The following is a 19,192-nucleotide window of genomic DNA, read 5'->3' on the forward strand; positions in this document are numbered from 1 at the left end:
GAGAAACATACTGTTGTTGTTTGGAGTGTTCCTGCGTTATTGTTGTCTTGCCATGTTTATCTCCTCAGTTCTTGCTTGCTTGCCTCGTGTTGTGTCCTGGTCGGTCATAGTGTCTGTCATCCCCTACTTGTTCATCTGTCCTGTCGGTTCATTGTTAGTGATACTTCCAATGGCCTTCGCTTCTCCATTTTCTGCCGTGCACCACTCGACGGTCGCTCGCAGCTATAACATTGGTGACAAGGTAAAAGGTTCGGTAGCATGAAGGCTAAGTTGGTCTTTCTCCTGGAGCAACAGCAGCAGCTCATGCAAAAGCAGCAGCTGCACCAGTTAGATGTCTCACAGCAATCCTTGCAGTTTATGATGGACAAAGTCATGACACGGGATTCCCTGCTGCACCAACTCCTGGGTGTCCTGGTTTCTGACACTTCCCCTCGTCCGCCATGGTTTCCGACCTTTAACAACACTAAGGAAGACTGGAAAACATACTTGCATCATCTGAAACAACATTTCACAGTATTTCAGGTTACGGATGACTCCCTATATTGGTTGTTATTCTTGTCCTGAGTATCCCCAGACATGTTCCTTCTGCTTCGCAAGTTATCACTGTTAACAGACCCTGTGGCTCTCTTTTAACAAGATATGTGTGCTGCTGACTAACTACTATTCCCAGTGATACCATGTCATGGCATCTCAGCTTGAGTTCCATCAGTACCATAAACAGCCTGGTCATTATACTGTTCTTGTTCTTGGGTCATGGACTTGCAGGATCCAGCTGCAAATGCAACTTCAGTTGCACCAATCAGCATTGCTCAGTGTGGTATGCTGACTCCTTGATTCGTGATGTTGTCACTCGACTGGCGCCTGATCCAGAAGTTCACATGTCGGCGTTGAAAGTTGATAACTCCTCGCTGGAAGACATTTTGAGAATAGCTCACTCCTTTGAATCACACAAGCGGCAATCAAGCATCTCTTGGCAAGGCCGCAGGTGGCAGCAGTAGAGTCCTCCCCGTGGGTGTCTCCCCCACAGTGTCGGCGTGGTACAGCAACAGAGTGCAACAACGTTGAGCCTCCTCCTTGTCTGATGTCTCTATGGCTTTGGTGCCGCCGATCACCCCTCATCAGCAGTCACGTGGTTCACTTCTGTCTTGCCCGCAGTGTTTTTCTGCCCAATCTTGCACACACTGTCCTCATCACTGGACAACATGCATGCTCTGTCAGAAAGATGGCCATCTCTGATATATCTGTCGCAGCCATTCAACCCACTCCTGCCCCTCACCCACGGGGCATCAGGAAACTGTGCACATGCTGCAATCAGTCATCTCACTGGATGCCCCATTGAAGCGAAAGTTGATCCTCACGCTCCGCATTTTTAACGTGGACATTTGTTTCCAGGTCAATACGGGGGCCACCATCTCCTTGATCAATCTGGCAACGTAGACATGCCTGGGTTCCCTGGAGCTGTCATCTACCTCTCAGCGATTTGTCGTGTATGATGATGGTTCTATGATCCTCTGTGAGAAGTTCTTGGTGTTGGTCACCTGTAAACACATTTCTGGCTCTTGACCCTACAGATGGTTGACCATCCCTCGGCTTCACACATTTTTGGACTCAATGCTTTCACACTCTTTGGCTTTTTGATTTTTGACAAAGTTAAGGTCATTTCCACTGCCGTCCCATTCCAGGACCTCGATGACCTGTGCTCGGCCTATACCTCTTTGTTTCAGTGTGCTTCAGACTTCCAGGCACACATTGCTCACTGGCCAGATGTTCAGCCACAGTTCTTCCAGGCTCGATCCATTCCAGTGTCCGAGCCCATGAAAGCGAGTGCTTGGACGACCGCATTAGTGGTGATCAGGAAACCCAATGGCTTCTTTCCCCTCTGTGGGGATTTCAGAGTTGCAATCAATGCATAGTCCCTGGTTGAAACTTATCCCATTCCCCAGCAGGAAGACTTGTGCCTGGTAAGTACTTCTCTAAGATCGATCTGGCAAAGGCTTACCACCAATTACCCTTAGATGAGGAATCCTAGAACATTGTTGTCATCAACACACCTTTCAGATTATACAAATGCAAGAGCCTTCAATTTGGTATTTCCTTGGCGCTGGCATTTTCCAGAGGTACCTGGAGCAGCTCACACAGCCCATCCCAGCTTGTGTCAATTATCTTGATGACATCTTGGTCACTGGCCGTACATGCCATGAGCATTTGCAAAACCTCAGTACCTTATTTAACACCCCGCAGGCTTACACTGTTGGCTGGAAAAGTGTAGTTTCTTTCAACCGGAAGTTGAATACCTGGGGCACTGACTCAGAAGGATGGCATTTGTCCATCGGATCGCAGCGTCACGACCATCCCAAGGATTTATCTGACCTCCAGGTTTCTTTGGGCAAGGTTAACTACCACTTAAAATTTTTACCCCCCGGCTGCTGATGTTGCACAGTCCCTCAATCGCTTGCATCCCAAAGGGGTGTCTTTCACCTGGACTCCCACCTGTGATCAAGCATTTGTCTGCTTGAAAACTACGCTTAAGTCCAATCGTTGCCTGACTCCATTCTCTCTAGATCACCCCTTGGTTGTGGCAGCCAATGCTTTATCCTATGGTATTGGGGAAGTCCTGACTCACAGGAATGGGGGTGTCTCAGAACATCCCATATAAGCCCACCTCTCAACACCCAAACGCATACACCTTGTCATACCTCCCCTCGTGCCCTGATCCCAAGTTTGACCAGCAGGAAGTCCTCTACTTTCACATTGATACGGCTCGCCAAGGTACACTGGACGGATTTCCCGTCACGGCTGCACAGGTTCTCTCTTTCTCCGCAACATGACTCATGGTTGTCCCACCTATCTGACTTGCCAGTTGAAAACTGAATTCAGCCACTGGCAGCATCTCTTACACAGGCTCTCAGTTGTGGCGGGTGCCCTTCTGTTGGCCGCAGAGGCTGATGCCTATTGGGTGATCATACCGCCCAATTTGCACCACTACATCCTACGCTTGCTACACTGTAGACACTGGGGGTTGTTCCTTATGAAGGTGTTGGCTCGCCAGCATGTTTATTGGCCCAGCATTGATGGTGACATCAAACGCTTGGTCCATGGATGCATGGTGTGTGCATGTCACCAGGCCCGCCCTTAGCCATGATTTGCACCCTGGCCCACCAACCCTGGACCTAATTCATTTCGATTTTGCAGGTCTGTTCTCAGGATCGATGTGGTTACTCATTGTGGACGCATACTCCAGATACCTGTATGTGGTGGGAGGGCGTCCACCATGACTGATGCCACACTCACGGCCTTGGCTCAAGTTCTCACCATCGAAGACCTGCCTTGTGCCTTGATCTCTGATAATGGCCCACAATTCATGACAGCCTCCTTCCACACATTTTGTGAGGCCAATGGCATGAAACACATCTGCATCCCATTTGTTCTCCAGTGGCATAGCAGAACGACTGATCAGTATGTTTAAACAACAGCTGACCAAAGTAGTCGAATCTTCTGGCACCACGTTGGCCCTCACCTTATTCCTGATCACTTATCACAACACGCCGATTGATGGCCATAGACTGGCTGAACTCCTCCATGGGCGGCAACCATGGACCCTGCTCCATCTGCTGACACCGTCACCTTCTGAGGCCCGCTTCCGACCCTCTGAGCACTACACCCTGGGCAGAGCTGTGTGGGCCTGCTCATATCGGGGCAAGGCTGCTGGGACTCCAGCCAGAGTCGTCGCGACCCATGGGTGGCGTGTGACATTGGTACAGACACAGAAGGGGCTTCACCGTCACCCACATAACTAATTCCTGCCTCGTACTGCTTCATGGCACCTCACATCCCCCAACACCTATTCTTGTATGAAGTGTTCCTGTGTTGTTGTAGTCTTGCCATGTTTATCACTTCAGTTCTTGCTTGCTCACCTCGTGTTGTGTCCTGGTCAGTCGCAGTGTCTGTCATCCCCTACTCATTCATCTGTCCTGTCTGTTCATTGTTAGTGATACCTCCAGCAGTTCGCCTGCCTGGCGGATTTGCTTCTCCACTCTCTGCCATGCACTGCTTGCTGGTCACTCACGGCTATAACATTTTGTGCTATAATTTTTAATTTGCAGAGCAGTAGAACAGGAGCTAGATATATATCAGGTTGGCACAAATTTAGGCATTGAACTCTACAATCAAAAACTCTTTATTTGTAGGAATCAGATTAGATTTTTACTTCAATAGAAGTTCACAAAACTGATCATTAATCTAGATTCCTTTCAGCAAGCAATAACTGAGTCATAAGTAATATGCCTGAGAATATTTTATGGAATCAGACTATATTATGGAAAAAAGGTTAATATTCTCCCACAGTTTTATAGAAAAAGGCACCTTGTAGCATAAGACAAATTCACAGGTAGAACAATGGCGATTATGATGCTGGTGCTCATGGCAACAATGACAGTCATGAAGAGGATACAGAAAAGCTAAAATAAAATGACACTTGCAGATGCACACTTGTATCGGCAATTTTATACCGCACTCACACTCAGTGTGAAAATATGATACTGAAAGAGTACCTACGAACTTTTGTCAAGGAGGAAATGACATTTAGTCAAGACTCCATTGACAAAGGAAGTATTTAACAGGAAGAAAAGCTGTTATGTGGATCTTACAAAGCCAATAGAGTGACTGGTAAAGTGTTTTGTGTGGAATTCAGCTTTGCAAGGAGATGAGAAACCTTTGAGGGGTAGACCGGAGAAAGTCAGAAAAGGTAAGATAGAAAGCAAGAGTAAAAATTAATAAAAAGAGATGATAACAGTTCATAAATATTATAAGGGATAACAAGGAGAAAGAAATGGTTAGGACACTACCTAGGGAGGCAGCACTTATTAGCCAACTTTTTGGAAGGAATGGGGAAAGGAAAAATAAGAAGAGGAAGATAAAGGTAACTGATACAGTGGAACTGTAAAACAGTCCTGTAACTATTTACATTTGGCCAGAACTTTTGATAACATAAATACAAAAATTTAATATTTGTGTGAAACAGTGTCCTGTAGTGGCTGTGGTAAACACTGAAGTTTCTAATAGAGAAGAAATTAATTACACCTACACAGGGGTGGTACAAGAACATTCTTTCACAAAAGTGATATATCATTTGGCAGCCCACATCTCCCTCCCCCTCAGACACTGTGGCCTTTACTTGAGCTCTTGATAAGTTGTTAACACTAACTCTACATTTTGTGTTAATGGAGATTAGTTGTTTTTTCATGTAAAACAAGTTCTTCATAGAAATCCTGTAACAGAAATTAATTTTTTAATCTTATTCCAGTGCCAAATGTTAAAATAAGAGATAATTTCCATCTAAAATAGTTCTCAAGGTCTTCAAAAACTATTAGTGAAAGCAGAAAGAATGAGATCTGTTGTATTGTTTTAGGGTCATTCCATGTCAAATCATCAGAAATTTTAGGAAATGACACCCATTGCCATGCAAATCCTTGAAATTTTGCGTAGTGGAAGTTTATCTAGATATATTCACATTTCCAAAATGTAAATGTTCCAGGTCAATTACTTTTTCACTTATGATTAAAAGGAATTCAGGCTTTCGTAGACGAGCTCCTTCATAATTTAAAAATGCAATAGTTCCCACAGTTTTTGCAGTGGAAGGTTTATATGAATGTTTTTTTAGTTAAAGAGGAAGGTTTATATTTTCATAGTCATGCTTCTTGTAGTGAATATCCATCATCTACATTTCAGAAAAAAATGTAAATAATTTCTTTTAAACAAAATCCATGTATGGACATTATAATTTTGTTAAGGCATTGCCCCCTCATAGATACCTTTGAAAAATTTACATATTCCATTATGTCACACAAAAAGAATCAGTTTGTATAAATAATGGGAAGTGTGAAAAACAATGTTATTATAACAGAAATATTGAAGTTGCTAATTCATGACTACCATTGTCATCACTAAATTGCTGAAGTTGGCTTCACTGGATTTCCCTAGGAACAAATCATATCTGAGAACACTGTTTTATTGCCACTACATGTATTGCTTCATCCAGTTCCTTTGTTTTGAGTCGTGTTCACCGAGTGTGCGGTTCTGAGCTCTTGTACTGATTTGTACCCAGAGTCAATTATTGGTTAAAAATTCAATTGTTGCAGTTTTTAACTATTCACTCCAAAACAATAATAATGTGAAATACTTTTGTAATGAAACAATGGGATAGAATGATTTTTCATTATTTAATTACTTTTTAGGTTACACCAATCATATTTTGAATTATTTACGACAAATATTGATTTTATGACTGAAGCAGTATGGAAAGTACAAGTAGGCAGTGTTTTCTTGGACACTATCTACAAGATAGATATGATAAAGCCCTGACTTGTGTGGATGAACTGACCAATGAAGAACAAGAACTTTTATTATGGCGAAGCAACAGTCATTCATACTGTGATTTTAAGGGTTTCATGTGTGTGTGTTAAACACAAAGACACCTGCACAAATTCTCTACATAATAAAATTTGCTGTGATGTCTTCAAGCGCCATAAATGATCTGTTTCATCTGGATTGCATGAAATTTGTTTAGAAAAGGCAAAGACCTTCAAAATGAGAGGCTTTAGCGGTAATCCTGGGGATAAAATGTGCTCAACCTGTATCAAACTTATTAATGAAAAACAAGCAAGTGACAACTCATCACCAGACTATATAAATGACAGTAATGTGAAGTTGCAGACTCCTGAAAAATCTGTACTCAATACTAGCTCAGGAGTATCTCCTGCAAAGCTGCATTCAGTTGCTCGGCATAGTCAGTATGCAGCAGCCAAACTAAAATTGGAATCAGCAGCTGGGGCTCTGAAAACAAAAATTTCACATACATATCAAGTTGAGCTGGCTGCTGATGCAAGCACTGTCCCTTACAGTGATTTAATAGAAATGGAAGAAAAGGCAAAACATCATGATGAACTCATGGACAAAATCAAACAGAAAATTGAATATGCAAATAATTGTGAAAAAAATGAGTTACTTACTCTTGTGCCACCAACTTGGTCTTGACAGAAAGTCAGTTCCAGATTTCAGGTTTCTGAATATTTGGCACAACAAGCAAGAGCTCTTTTAATGGAAAAGGGTATTTTATTGATGGCTGAGAAGAAAAGAGGAAAGACATTGCCACATGATACAGTGCAAAAACTAAAGAGTTTTTATTTGGATGATGAAAACACAAGAATAATGCCTGGGAAAAAAGACAAAGAGAGCACCAGCAAAAATACTGTAATAACTTCAAGTTGAACAAATATATTTCAAGGAAGATGCAATACATGAAAGTCACAGATCAAGTAAACAGAGTAAGATATGTGTACACTTTAACAGTCAAGTCATAACTGAGTCCAAGTCTAGTGGCCGCTGGCTGGCTGGCATGTAGAGCATGTAGAGGACGTGCGTAACTGCGCGGCGGCACTTTGAAAGATTGGCGAGTCACAACACTTTTCCCCCCTTTGAATTTTTTGCACAGGTCTTGATGGAGGTGGCCTGTAGATTGCTAACATCCAGAGGAGGCTTCCTGTACGGACGGAAGTGTCCCCAATGATAATTGGTCGAGATGACAGGAGACGTGGGGGTCGAATCTGCTGGGGCCCCGTGCACCAATCTGCCCGTTGCGGCAAGTCTGGTTGTTATAACAGGAGACATGGGCAATGTGTCCACGTCTGTAGGAGAAGGAGGCGAGTAGAGTTGATAGTCATCTGGTCCCTGCATGGGTACGTCTCCTGGTGGCGTCAGTTCTTGTGCTGGCACCGATATGATGGTGAGAGGACTGCGTTGTGAATAATGAGAGATTCCAGTATCCCGAGCATCAGTTAGAGCCGAAGGTGGTGTAGCGGCATCCGGAACAGGCGTTGCTAGCACACGAGGCCGAAGCTGGTCCAAATGTTGCACTGCAACACACGTGTCCGTCTGGATTTCATTCAGGCGTCGGCCACAGTGTTGTAAGATGCAGCCAGGACTCCATTTTGGCCACCTGCCATATCCCCGTACCCATACAAGGTCGTCGGCGGTGAACCGGCCAAGCGAAGGCACCCGCAGCTGTGAGGTGGAAGGCCACAGAAGATGAAGTAGTGTGTGGGGCTGTCAGCCATGTAAGAGCTCAGCCGGGCTATGGTCGCCCATAGGGGTGAAACGGTAAGAAGCCAGAAATTGGAGAAGCGCATCATCAGCAGAAGAAGTCAGGAGTTTCCTTATCTGAGCCTTCAATGTGCAGACCAGTCATTCAGCCTCACCATTTGACTGTGGATGGAACGGAGGGGCTGTGACATGCATGACGCCATGACGGGCACAAAAATCCGCAAAATCGGAAGAGGCAAATTGCGAACCATTATCAGTAACACGAGTAGAGGGAAGGCCTTCCAAAGAGAAAATGCGAACTAAAGCATTTGTGGTTGCCGCGGTGGTAGGCGACGTGCAACGGACAATGAAAGGAAAGTTAGAGTAGGCATCAATAACGAGAAGCCAGTAAGTACCTAAAAAAGGTCCCGCGAAGTCAGCATGAATACGCTCCCAGGACTTCTCAGGCGAAGGCCGCGGTGGCAAAGATGACTTCGGGGCAGTGGCCTGTGACGCACAAGGGCCGCAGGCAGCGACCATGTGTGCGATTTCAGAGTCGATGCTGGGCCAGTACACATGATAGCATGCCAGAGATTTTGTGCGAGAGACACCCCAGTGCCCTTGGTGAAGGAGGCGCAAGACCAAAGCATGCAAAGACGCAGGTACCACAACACGCGGTGAAGTATTTTCGGTGGAAAGGAGGATAACACCATCCCTAGCCGTGAGGCAGTAACGCAAAGCATAGTAGTTCTACAACAGATCAGAAGTCTTAGCAGATGGACGATCTGGCCAACCCTTCTGAATACAGCGTAAAACCCGGGAGAGGGTAGGGTCAGAACCCGTAGCAGCTGCCAGCCGGTCCCGAGTGATGGGGAACCCGACCACAACCCGCTGCTCGGCAACATCCAGGTGGAAACCCAAAAGTTCTTCCCTGTCGAATGCCAGATCAGGACCCATGGGAAGGCGAGATAGTGCGTCAGCATTTGCATGTTGAGCCGTCGGCCGAAAATGAATCTCATAATTGAAATGAGACATGTAAAGAGCCCAACGCTGTAGGCGGTTTGCAGCCTTGTCGGGAAGTGACGTTGATGCATGAAACAAGGAAACAAGTGGTTTGTGATCTGTAACAAGATGAAATTTGGATCCATAGAGAAAAACACCAAACTTATGAAGAGCATAAATAATGGCCAAAGCTTCTTTTTCAATTTGAGAATACTTTTGTTGGGCATCCGTGAGCATTTTGGAGGCATAAGCAATGGGTTGTTCAGAACCGTCAGAAACACGGTGCACAAGGACTGCACCAACCCCATACTGAGAGGCGTCCGTGGCAAGAACAAGATGTTGGCCAGGTCGATAAGTAGCCAGGTACGGGACCTGTTTCAGCATAGTTTTCAATTTCTGGAAAGCTGCATCACATGACACGGACCAGTGAAAAGGCATATTTTTATGCAACAGGCGATGCAAAGGCTGAGCCACCGAAGCAGCAGACGGTAAAAACTTGTGATTGTACGCTATTTTCCCCAAGAAGGCCTGCAGTTCCTCAACAGACGTAGGGCAAGGAAGGTCATCTATCGCAGCAACAGTTTGCCGAAGTGGACGAATACCTTCCTGAGAGAGTTGAAACCCCAAGTACGAGATAGATGCCTGAAAAAATTTTGATTTCTGAAGATTAAACTTAAGACCAGCAGTCTGCAAAACATGAAAAAGTGTGCAAAGATTTTGAAGATGTTCGTCAGTGGTGGAGCCAGTGACAACAATGTCGTCCTGGTAATTTAAGGACCAGAAACTGCCAGGAAGCAGCGTCAAGAGGAAGTTGATGATAAGCTTCTGACAGATCAAGTTTAGAGAAATACTGGCCTCCAGCAAGTTTAGTGAACAATTCTTCAGGTCGAGGCATAGGGTAAGTGTCGATAAGGCATTGAGCATTTACAGTGGCTTTGAAATTGCCACAGAGACAAATATTACCAGTTGGCTTAGCAACGATGACGACAGGAGAGGACCACTCACTGGAAGTAACAGGAAGCAAGACCCCTGAAGCAGTGAGACGATCCAGCTCCCGTTTGACCCGATCACGAAGGGCCACAGGAATGGGCCGAGCCTGAAAAAACTTAGGCCGAGCAGTGGGTTTGAGCGTGATACGAGGTTCAAAGTCGCTTGCACGGCCTAACCCAGGAGAAAAAAGGGACAAAAATGTTGTCGACAAGGAATCCAATTGAGCATAAGGAATAGCATCAGAGATGATATTGACAGAGTCATCTATGGAGAACCCAAAAACGCAAAAGGCATCGAAACCAAAAAGATTCTCCGCATTACTATGGTCGACCACAAATATGGGAACAGTGCAAAACGACAGATTTGTAAGATACCTCAGCATCAAATTGTCCCAAGAGAGAAATCTTCCATTTATTGTAAGTCCATAATTGCCTAGTGACAGGTGACAGGATTGGAGAACCCAACTGAAGATACGTCTGAGAATTGATGATAGTGGCAGCAGAACCAGTATCCACCTGCATGCAAACATGTCAACCAAGTATTTGGACAGTGAGGAATAACTTCCGTGAAAGGGAAGAAGTACAATTGACAGACAACACAGAATCAGAATCAGCGTCATGTTCATGAACATCATGTATGCAGTTGGATTTGCAAACGGATGACACATGACCCTTTTTTTTTACATTTGTGACACGTGCCCCAACATTGTGGACAATCTTCTCGTGACTGTTTCATAAAACACCGCGGACAAGAAGGAAGTTGCCATGGGTTTTGCTGCAGTTTCTTAGAGGTTTGTTTACGGTTAGGCTGAGGCTGCGCTTGGGAGTGTACTGCGGCCACGTCGGCTGGCGGGGACATGCCACACGCTTCGTCAACATCACACAGAGGTTGTATTTCCCCGACGTCGCCCAATGCCTCTATTTGCGCTCCAGCGGAGTGAGAAATTTCAAAAGACTGAGCAATGGATAAGACTTCATCTAGAGTCGGATTTGCCAACTGAAGGGCACGTTGCCTAACTTCTTTGTCGGGTGCCGATCGGATAATAGCATCCCGTACCATGGAATTGGCATAGGATTCTTTGTGAACTTCAGTAACAAATTGACACTTTCTACTGAGGCCGTGAAGTTCAGCAGCCCAAGCGCGAAAGGATTGATTCAGTTGTTTTTGACAACGATAAACAGCAACACAAGAGGCTACCACATGTGTTTGCTTTTGAAAATAGACGGACAGAAGTGAGGGCATTCCAGCAAAGGACAAAGATGCAGGATCTTTCAAAGGAGCCAATTGCGACAACAACCGATACATTTGAGGTGAAATCCATGAAAGGAACAGAGACTTACATGTTTGTTTGTCTGCGACATGAAATGCCAAGAACTGCAGTCGAAGACGTTTTTCGTAATCAGACCAGTCTTCCGCTGTCTCATCGTAAGGAGGAAAAGTAAGCAGAGACAATGATGAGAGACGCCCCGCATTTGATGCCGCGACGAAATCACGAATCGCATTTGTGAGAAGCGTTTGCTGTTCTATGAGACCTTGCAATAGTTGCTCTAAAGTGGCCATGGAAACATGTGGTGAACAATGGAAAAGAAAAATCACTACCTTGTCGCCAATTGCAATAACTTCAAGTTGAACAAATATATTTCAAGGAAAACGCAATACATGAAAGTCACAGATCAGGTAAACAGAGTAAGACATGTGTACACTTTAACAGTCAAATCATAACTGAGACCAAGTCTAGCGGCCGCTGGCTGGCTGGCCGCTTAGGTGGCACTGCTGCTGCTGGCTGGCAGACAGCGCCGCATGAAGAGGACACACGTAACTGCGCGGTGTCACAATAAATACCTATGAACAAAAGCATCTCATTTTAAGTAATTTAACTGAACTGTATTCTCTCCATATAAAAAAAAGATATCCTGAAGACAAAGTAGGATTGTCCAAATTTGCTTCTCTTCGACCAAAACAGTATATAATTGTAGGATCATCAGGAACACATATTGTATGTGTGTGAATTTACCACCAAAACGTTAAATTGCTTCTAAATTCCATTTCTATGAAAGAAACATACCAAGATCTAATTAAAATAATAACATGTGATATAAATAATCAAGCCTGTATGCTTTGTCTGTGTGAAAAATGCCCCACCAGTTCATTGCTTCAAACCCACTTATAAAATGAAATAGAAGACTATGATCCTGATGAGATGATTCAGTGCAGTCAATGGGTATCAACTGATAGAATGACTAAGTGTTCAAATCACTTCTCTATCAGAATTCTGTGACACACTAATTAAGAAAATTGAAAGACTTACTCCACACTCTTATTTCTCAAACACAATCTGATTATCTGAAAATGAAGAAGGAAACACTTGATGAAGGTTCATTGTTAATTTTAATGGATTTCAGTGAAAATCTCACTTTTGTTGTTCAAGATGCATTACAGGGGTACCATAAGAACAATGGCAGCTGCACTCTTCACACTGTTCGTGTATATTACAGAAAGGACAAACAGTTGCATGAAAAAAGTATTTGTATTGTTTCAGATGATCTATAACATGATGTTGCTTTGGTGTACCAGATTCAGGAGACTGCATTGAATTTTTTAAAGTGTGAATTTCCAGAAATTCATCTTGTGTATGTTGAATATTTCACTGATGGTTGTGCTGCACAATATAAAAACTCTAAGAATTTCAGAAATATCTGCTACCATGAACACGACTTCAATATAAAGTGCAGCTGATCCTTTTTTGCCACCAGCAAAGGCAAATCCCCCTGTGATGATATTGGTGGCTCTGTTAAGACTGGTCACAAAAACAAGTTTTTAAAGAGTTTATAAAGATCAAATACTTACAGCTTCACAGGTATTTGAATTGTCTCACGAGAGCCTGCAAGGCATTTCAGTTCTCTTTGTTTCAAAAGATGAAATGGTACATATCAGACATTATCTTTCTCAGCAGCTCACAAGTGCAAAAACAATTCCTGGAACACAGTTTATGCGTCACATTGTACCAATATCACCAACCAAGATTGGAGCAAGAAGGCTGAGCTGTGATACGGATTTTAGTATCGTGCATGATTTCTCAGATGCACTTCTGCCACTAATGCCAGAATGCACTGTGCAGACCAACTGCTATGTTGCAAGTGCATATGACTCTTTTTGGTATTTGGGAATTGTTGAGAGGGTGAATTGTGAAGAAGGAGATGTTACAGTAAGGTTCATGCATCCTCATGGACCATCCCTGTCCTTCTATTGGCCTGATACTGATGTTTGTGATGTTTCTTTCTCCCATATTCCGTGTGAAGTTGATATCACCACAGCAACAGGCCATACTTGCTCTCTGAGGAAAGAGTCCTCAAACTTGTTGGAAGAAAAGTGGTTCTCATACGAAAAAATATTATCTAAGCATCAAAGTGTCTTGTCACATGTGTTATTCCGAATCAACTGGGATGCAGATTGCAGCACCAGCATTTTGTGCAGTGTTGAAAATATTGGCTTTGACGTTTTGTTTAATTATTATAAACAAAATGCTGTATATTTTTACATTGAATTAATTTGGTTATGGCAAAGGTAAGAAATTGTTCGTATGTCATGTAATGTACAAGTTGCCCTATATTTTACAATGTGTAATTTCATTTCAAATATGTGATGAAATAGCATTGAGTTTCTTGCTAAGGGTAAAATTTGACCCCAGTTAGATGAGTATTTAATTATAAAGTTTACATTTCAAATATATTTAAACTAACTAGGACAGTATTTGATACTGAAGTCTGTGGCAGCTCATAAAGAAACATGGAACAGTTTTTACTGGAATGTCTTTTCTTCATTATCATGTACATGATACACCCTGTACACAAATTTTGCACTTGGGAATTTCTGGTGCCCCTCTCAGCTTGGGGCCCCAAGTGGCCGTTTTTTGCTTAATTTGACCCTGCCCTTGTAGTTTCTGAGGAAGCAGAGCATCATTTTGACAATGACACAAGATAGGAACTATCATCTCAGCAATTGTCATGTGAGAGAATGCATAAAGATAAGCATCCATTATGGGAAGGAACCACTGAAGAGTCAATAGGCACATAAAAAAAGAAGTTGAATTTTATATCTCAGCTTTCAAACTTTCATTTTTCTACAGTGACAACACACTCACTCGTCCAACCACACCTTCATTCTTCCAGCACTAGAATCTGATAGGGTAAGTGGTTGTCTCAGCTGGTGTTGGTGTGATGAACACTGAAGAGGCAAGGGATTGCAGGGGGTGAACATAAGAGAGAGGGAGTCTATGTATGGAAGAGGTGAGCTGCAGTGATCAGCTTTGTTTTTATGCCTTTTAACCCCTCAGCACTTTCTCTACATGATGACTCTATTATTCATATTCTACCCCGGATTTCCCAGGCTTCCCTTATTGTGGTTTTAAATGTGCATTTGAATGTAAATTGAAACAACATAATCAATTTACTGTAATGCACATAATTATTTCAAACTATGACAGTTCAGTATACTCTACAGTTTCCCTTTACTTTGCCCTTAGAACTAATGATTAATGTTGCAAATATATTGATTCATATGATGACAAAACTTCATGCCCACTTAGAAACATTTCAAAAATTGATACGTCACCTTAAGTAAAGGACTACATCTGTTCTTGTTTCCACGCTATAATTGCAATAAATTACCCAGAAGGCATAATAATACAGAGCAATTGAGTTATTTCCCAACACTTGAAAATCACTTATTAAATATCAATGAGGTCATGCAAATATTAAACTTGGGAAGGTAAGTAGCAGCTTCTTAGTGTTGTTGATGGATCACCACGTGCTTTTTTTTTTTTTTTAAGAATTCCTTAACTCTTGAGTGGGACCTCCATTTTTTGTAACACGAATGGGCGTGCAGTGCACTTTGTACACATGTAAAGAATAGCTGCCTTTATGTTACCAAGGTAAACATGTTTCATCAAAATCACAATTTAACTTAATTTAATTCAACAATGATAATGTAACATTCTATAAGCTAAAGCATTGGTTAATTAAACAATAATAAAGTAAACTAGATCACACTTTTGGTGCATACAAGTATTACTGCACAGTAATGACCCACTTGAAACATTAAATGCCACAATTGCTTCAGATCCCAGCCAACCATGTATTTGATTAGTAATTATCTTGTAGACAACTACCTCATTATGGAATTGTGCTGCTGGCTCATAATCTGGGCCATTTTCTTGCATGGATCATAAATTTTTTCGCATAGCTCACTGTTTGTTTTATGTTACTGCTTCTCACTTGGATGCATGACAAAACAATTTATCACTTTGTTAGTTAATGCAATAATTAAAGAATGGCTATGGGCTCACAATTGTAAACAAACAATGGAACAGTACAAGACTTTATACATAGGCACACCCATTTGAGGGTTAATGCCAGTTTTGCTATGCTAAATTCAGCCTATTTATGTAGAAGTAATGTGTAACACTATGTTGTTGTCTTCAGCGTGAATACTGGTTTGATGCACTTACCCAGGCTATTCTATCTTGTGCAAGTCTCTTCATCTTTGCATACATTAAAATCTGCTTACTGTAATCAAGCCTTTTGTTTCCTTCTATAGTGTTTCCCCTCATGCTTTTCTTCATTATTAAAGTAATCATTCTTTGATGCCTCAGAATGCATGCTATCAATCATCCTTTCTTCCACTCAAGTAGTACCAAAAATTTATTTTGTCCATGATTTTGAGTCACTACCTCTTCATTAGTTATCCAATATAATCAACCCACCTAATCTTCCGCTTTCTTCTGTACTACCACATTTCAAAAGCTCTCATTTCCTTCTTGTCTGAATTGTTTATCACCTAAAAGACTTTCTAATGCTTAAATTTATATTTGACCATAAAAATAATTTTCTTTTCAAGAAAAGCTTTTCTTCTTAGCATCAATATAGATGAATACCTTGAAACATAAAAATTTGCTCTGTCCATGTTCTGTATTTTGTATCTAAACCTGAACACCTTAATACAGAAGTGTGTCACCTTTACTGTTTAACTTTAGTAATGGATATGATACTCTTGAATTTCCATGTTATTTGCTGATATATTTCTTTCTCTTAATAATGTGAACTTATTTAGATATAGTGTGCAGTTCTGAATTTTTCACAAAATATCCATCTATACACTTTTCTGTTTCTTGGCATGACACATGTATTATGTGAACACTTGTATCATTATAAGAACACTGCCGTAATCATTTTAACCATGTATCATCTCATCTCCATTTTTGACACTCTGTGCTCAATGTATGACCTACAGGATTAATAAAATTACAATTACAGTTACATTTCATATCCAAGTTGCTTCTGCTATCACTAGTCACTTGCTCTCCAAGTAGCAAAACTTGTCCAGTACTTTCAGCATCTCATTTTCCAGTCTAATTCTTTCAGCATTCCCTGAATTAATTTATGTATAGTCCATTATCCTTGTTTTTGTTTTTAATGTTCATCTTATAATCTCTTTTCAAGACATTATCCATTTCATCTCTGATTGATCTTCCAAGTCTTCTGCTATCTGTGACAGATTTATGGTGTCATCAGCTATAACTAAAGCTTTTATTTCTTCTCCCTGAACTTTGATTCATTTTCTAAATTTTTTCTGGTTTTCCTTTACTACTTGCTCTACATTCATATTGTATAATACAGGGGATAGTTCACAACCCTTTCTCAAATCTGCTCAACTGCTGCCTCCATGTTATGTCCTTCAATCACTGCAGTCTCATTCCTGTACATACTATAAATAACATATCACTTCTTGTATTTTCTCCTGATAACCTCAGAATTTAAAAAAAAAATGTATTCAAGTTAACAATGTAATCAGAATGAAATGTTCACTGTGCAGCATAGTGTGCACTGATATGAAACCTCCCGGTAGATTAAAACGGTGTGGCGGACCAAGACTCGAACTAGAGCACTTGTCCACAAAAGGCAAAGGTCCTGAGTTCGAGTCTTGGTTTGGCACATAGTTTTATCTGCCAAGAGGTTTCGTAACGATGTTATGTCATGATAGTTTATTGCTAATACAAAGTACATATTTATTACTGCTACTTTTCCATATTAACACATATTTCTGTGCTCGTTCTCTGTTCTTGAAGATTCTTCTTTTACAGAACATGATGAATGAATGAATCTGTATTTGTAGTGTACATTTAAAAAAAATTATTAATACAGAAGTAATGGCTAACAAACAAATCAATTATTTATAATGTGTGTACTCTGTGGTTTAATAACTGTAATATACATACTTAAAGGTATAGACATAATAAAGAGGAGAACAGGAAAACTACCTTTTATTTTATATGTCTATAAAGAAAGCTGGTACAATTAGAATATCAGTTACTTTCATAACCTTAATATGAGATAATGCTTATTATTGATATTATTATAGTACATGTTTTTGTGCCTTTACTTTACTGAAATCCACAGTAATCTGAAATCTATTTCATTTGCAACTTTTCTTCCACTTGATAAAATGGACAGATTGGTTAGTCATTCTTGATTCATCATAGAGTGAAGATAATTGTTTATTAGTTTCAGTTTAGAAAAACTCACACAAATGACCAAGAAGTATTGGATTGTAATTGGTGTACATGGTAATGATTCTCTTAGTCCCATTTAATAATAAACTGAATGATTTCTGGGGTGTGCATCTAGCAGCAATATCCACATTCATATTGGTTGCACATAGATGCCTACAATACCTTTTTATTTCTTGCAGCACCTGCCCCTTATCACACTCATCATAAATTTGTACCAGATTCTCCAGTGCTAGAGCCACGGCGTTTCATGTCGAATAATTGTGTGTAGCACATAACTTGTTATCACACTGCAGTTTTTAAGTTTCACACTACAGTGTTTAAGTTTCATGCAACAGTTTACAAAATTTCTAAAAACTCTGAACAAACCCCTTGACAATTGACAGAGCTCGATTTTGCATTCTATGGGGCCTCTAACTGCAAACTGCCTCTTATTTATTGAACATATTTTGACCATGTTTGGAAGTTGGTTAAAAATGATCTGGCATGGGGGGGGGGGGGGGTGGTCTTCAAATACCAAGACAAATTTAGAGGCCTCCAGGATCAGAGGCTCTGGCAAGTTGTCCATTTTTGTGGATATCTAAAGATTGTTTCCCTGATCTGTTCAACTTGTTATTGAGATGTTGATGGCAACCCATTCCTTTTGCCTTTACAAAGATATCCCAATTTCCTTGAACTTCTGTACCCACTCATAAATGGATTGTGTGTAGGTGGAGCCTTGTTAAAAAAATGTGGTCCTTAGTTTTTGATGCACTGTGGTTATGGATTTGCTCTTGCAGAATTCCATCACTAAATGTATTCTTCATTGATCTGTATTTCATGTTATTGGAGATCACTGACAAAATAAGAGAAAAAGCTTACTGAGTTGCTGTTACCATACACATAATCATATAATACCTCACCTGAATACAAAATTTCTTTACAACCACTTCTACATCATTTTGAATAACTCTGTATTTGTTTTAAATTGGTATTCATGGTAGCATTCTTGATAGCAGGTACAATGTACTGCGTGACACAGAGGAAGAATCTACAGATACAAATGTGTGGAATCCTACAGCAGAAGAGGTACACCATCCCATGACTCCATACAGATCTGGAACTAGTCAACCACTGTACTGAATATTGGTGAAATATGATAGGGCAGTGATGTTACAGCTTGTAAATGCTGTGTAACCACAGCTAAAATATACCTGAATGCATATAATATCACCTGCACAACTTACCCTCAGGTGAGAATCATTGTTTGGTGAAACTAAGTAATCATTAAGAACATATCATTCTATTTCTTGTGCCCTCTTGTTGATTTAATCTGTTGAGTGATCTTCTGAGAGAGGACATTGTACTAGGCCTAAAAAAGGGAACTTAAACTTATTTTATATGGAATTATATTTGTTAAAAAATAAAGTATTACTTTGAAATGCATATAAAATTATTATTTTTATTCTTATCTTCCACTTCATGTTGTCTGATACTTCTTCATTTGATTACAAGACAACCTAAATAGTTGTAGTGTACATTTAAGTTAAATTTACGTAGCCAATATTGAGTGTGGTAGTC

The 19,192-nt window shown here is 41.0% G+C and overlaps 1 protein-coding gene across 1 annotated transcript in view; it reads left to right on the forward strand.

The window, feature by feature from the left end:
• LOC124789816 overlaps positions 1-18,875 on the forward strand; it is a 141,057-nt gene extending 122,182 nt beyond the window's left edge. The window contains exon 5 of the mRNA XM_047257298.1: positions 18,628-18,875. Coding sequence (XP_047113254.1) covers positions 18,628-18,754 — 127 coding nt within the window. The 3' untranslated portion in view covers positions 18,755-18,875. The remainder of the gene's footprint in view (positions 1-18,627) is intronic.
• The last annotated feature ends 317 nt before the right edge of the window (positions 18,876-19,192 follow it).

Source organism: Schistocerca piceifrons, chromosome 3 (genome assembly GCF_021461385.2).
Source record: "Schistocerca piceifrons isolate TAMUIC-IGC-003096 chromosome 3, iqSchPice1.1, whole genome shotgun sequence".
Taxonomy (NCBI): domain Eukaryota; kingdom Metazoa; phylum Arthropoda; class Insecta; order Orthoptera; family Acrididae; genus Schistocerca; species Schistocerca piceifrons.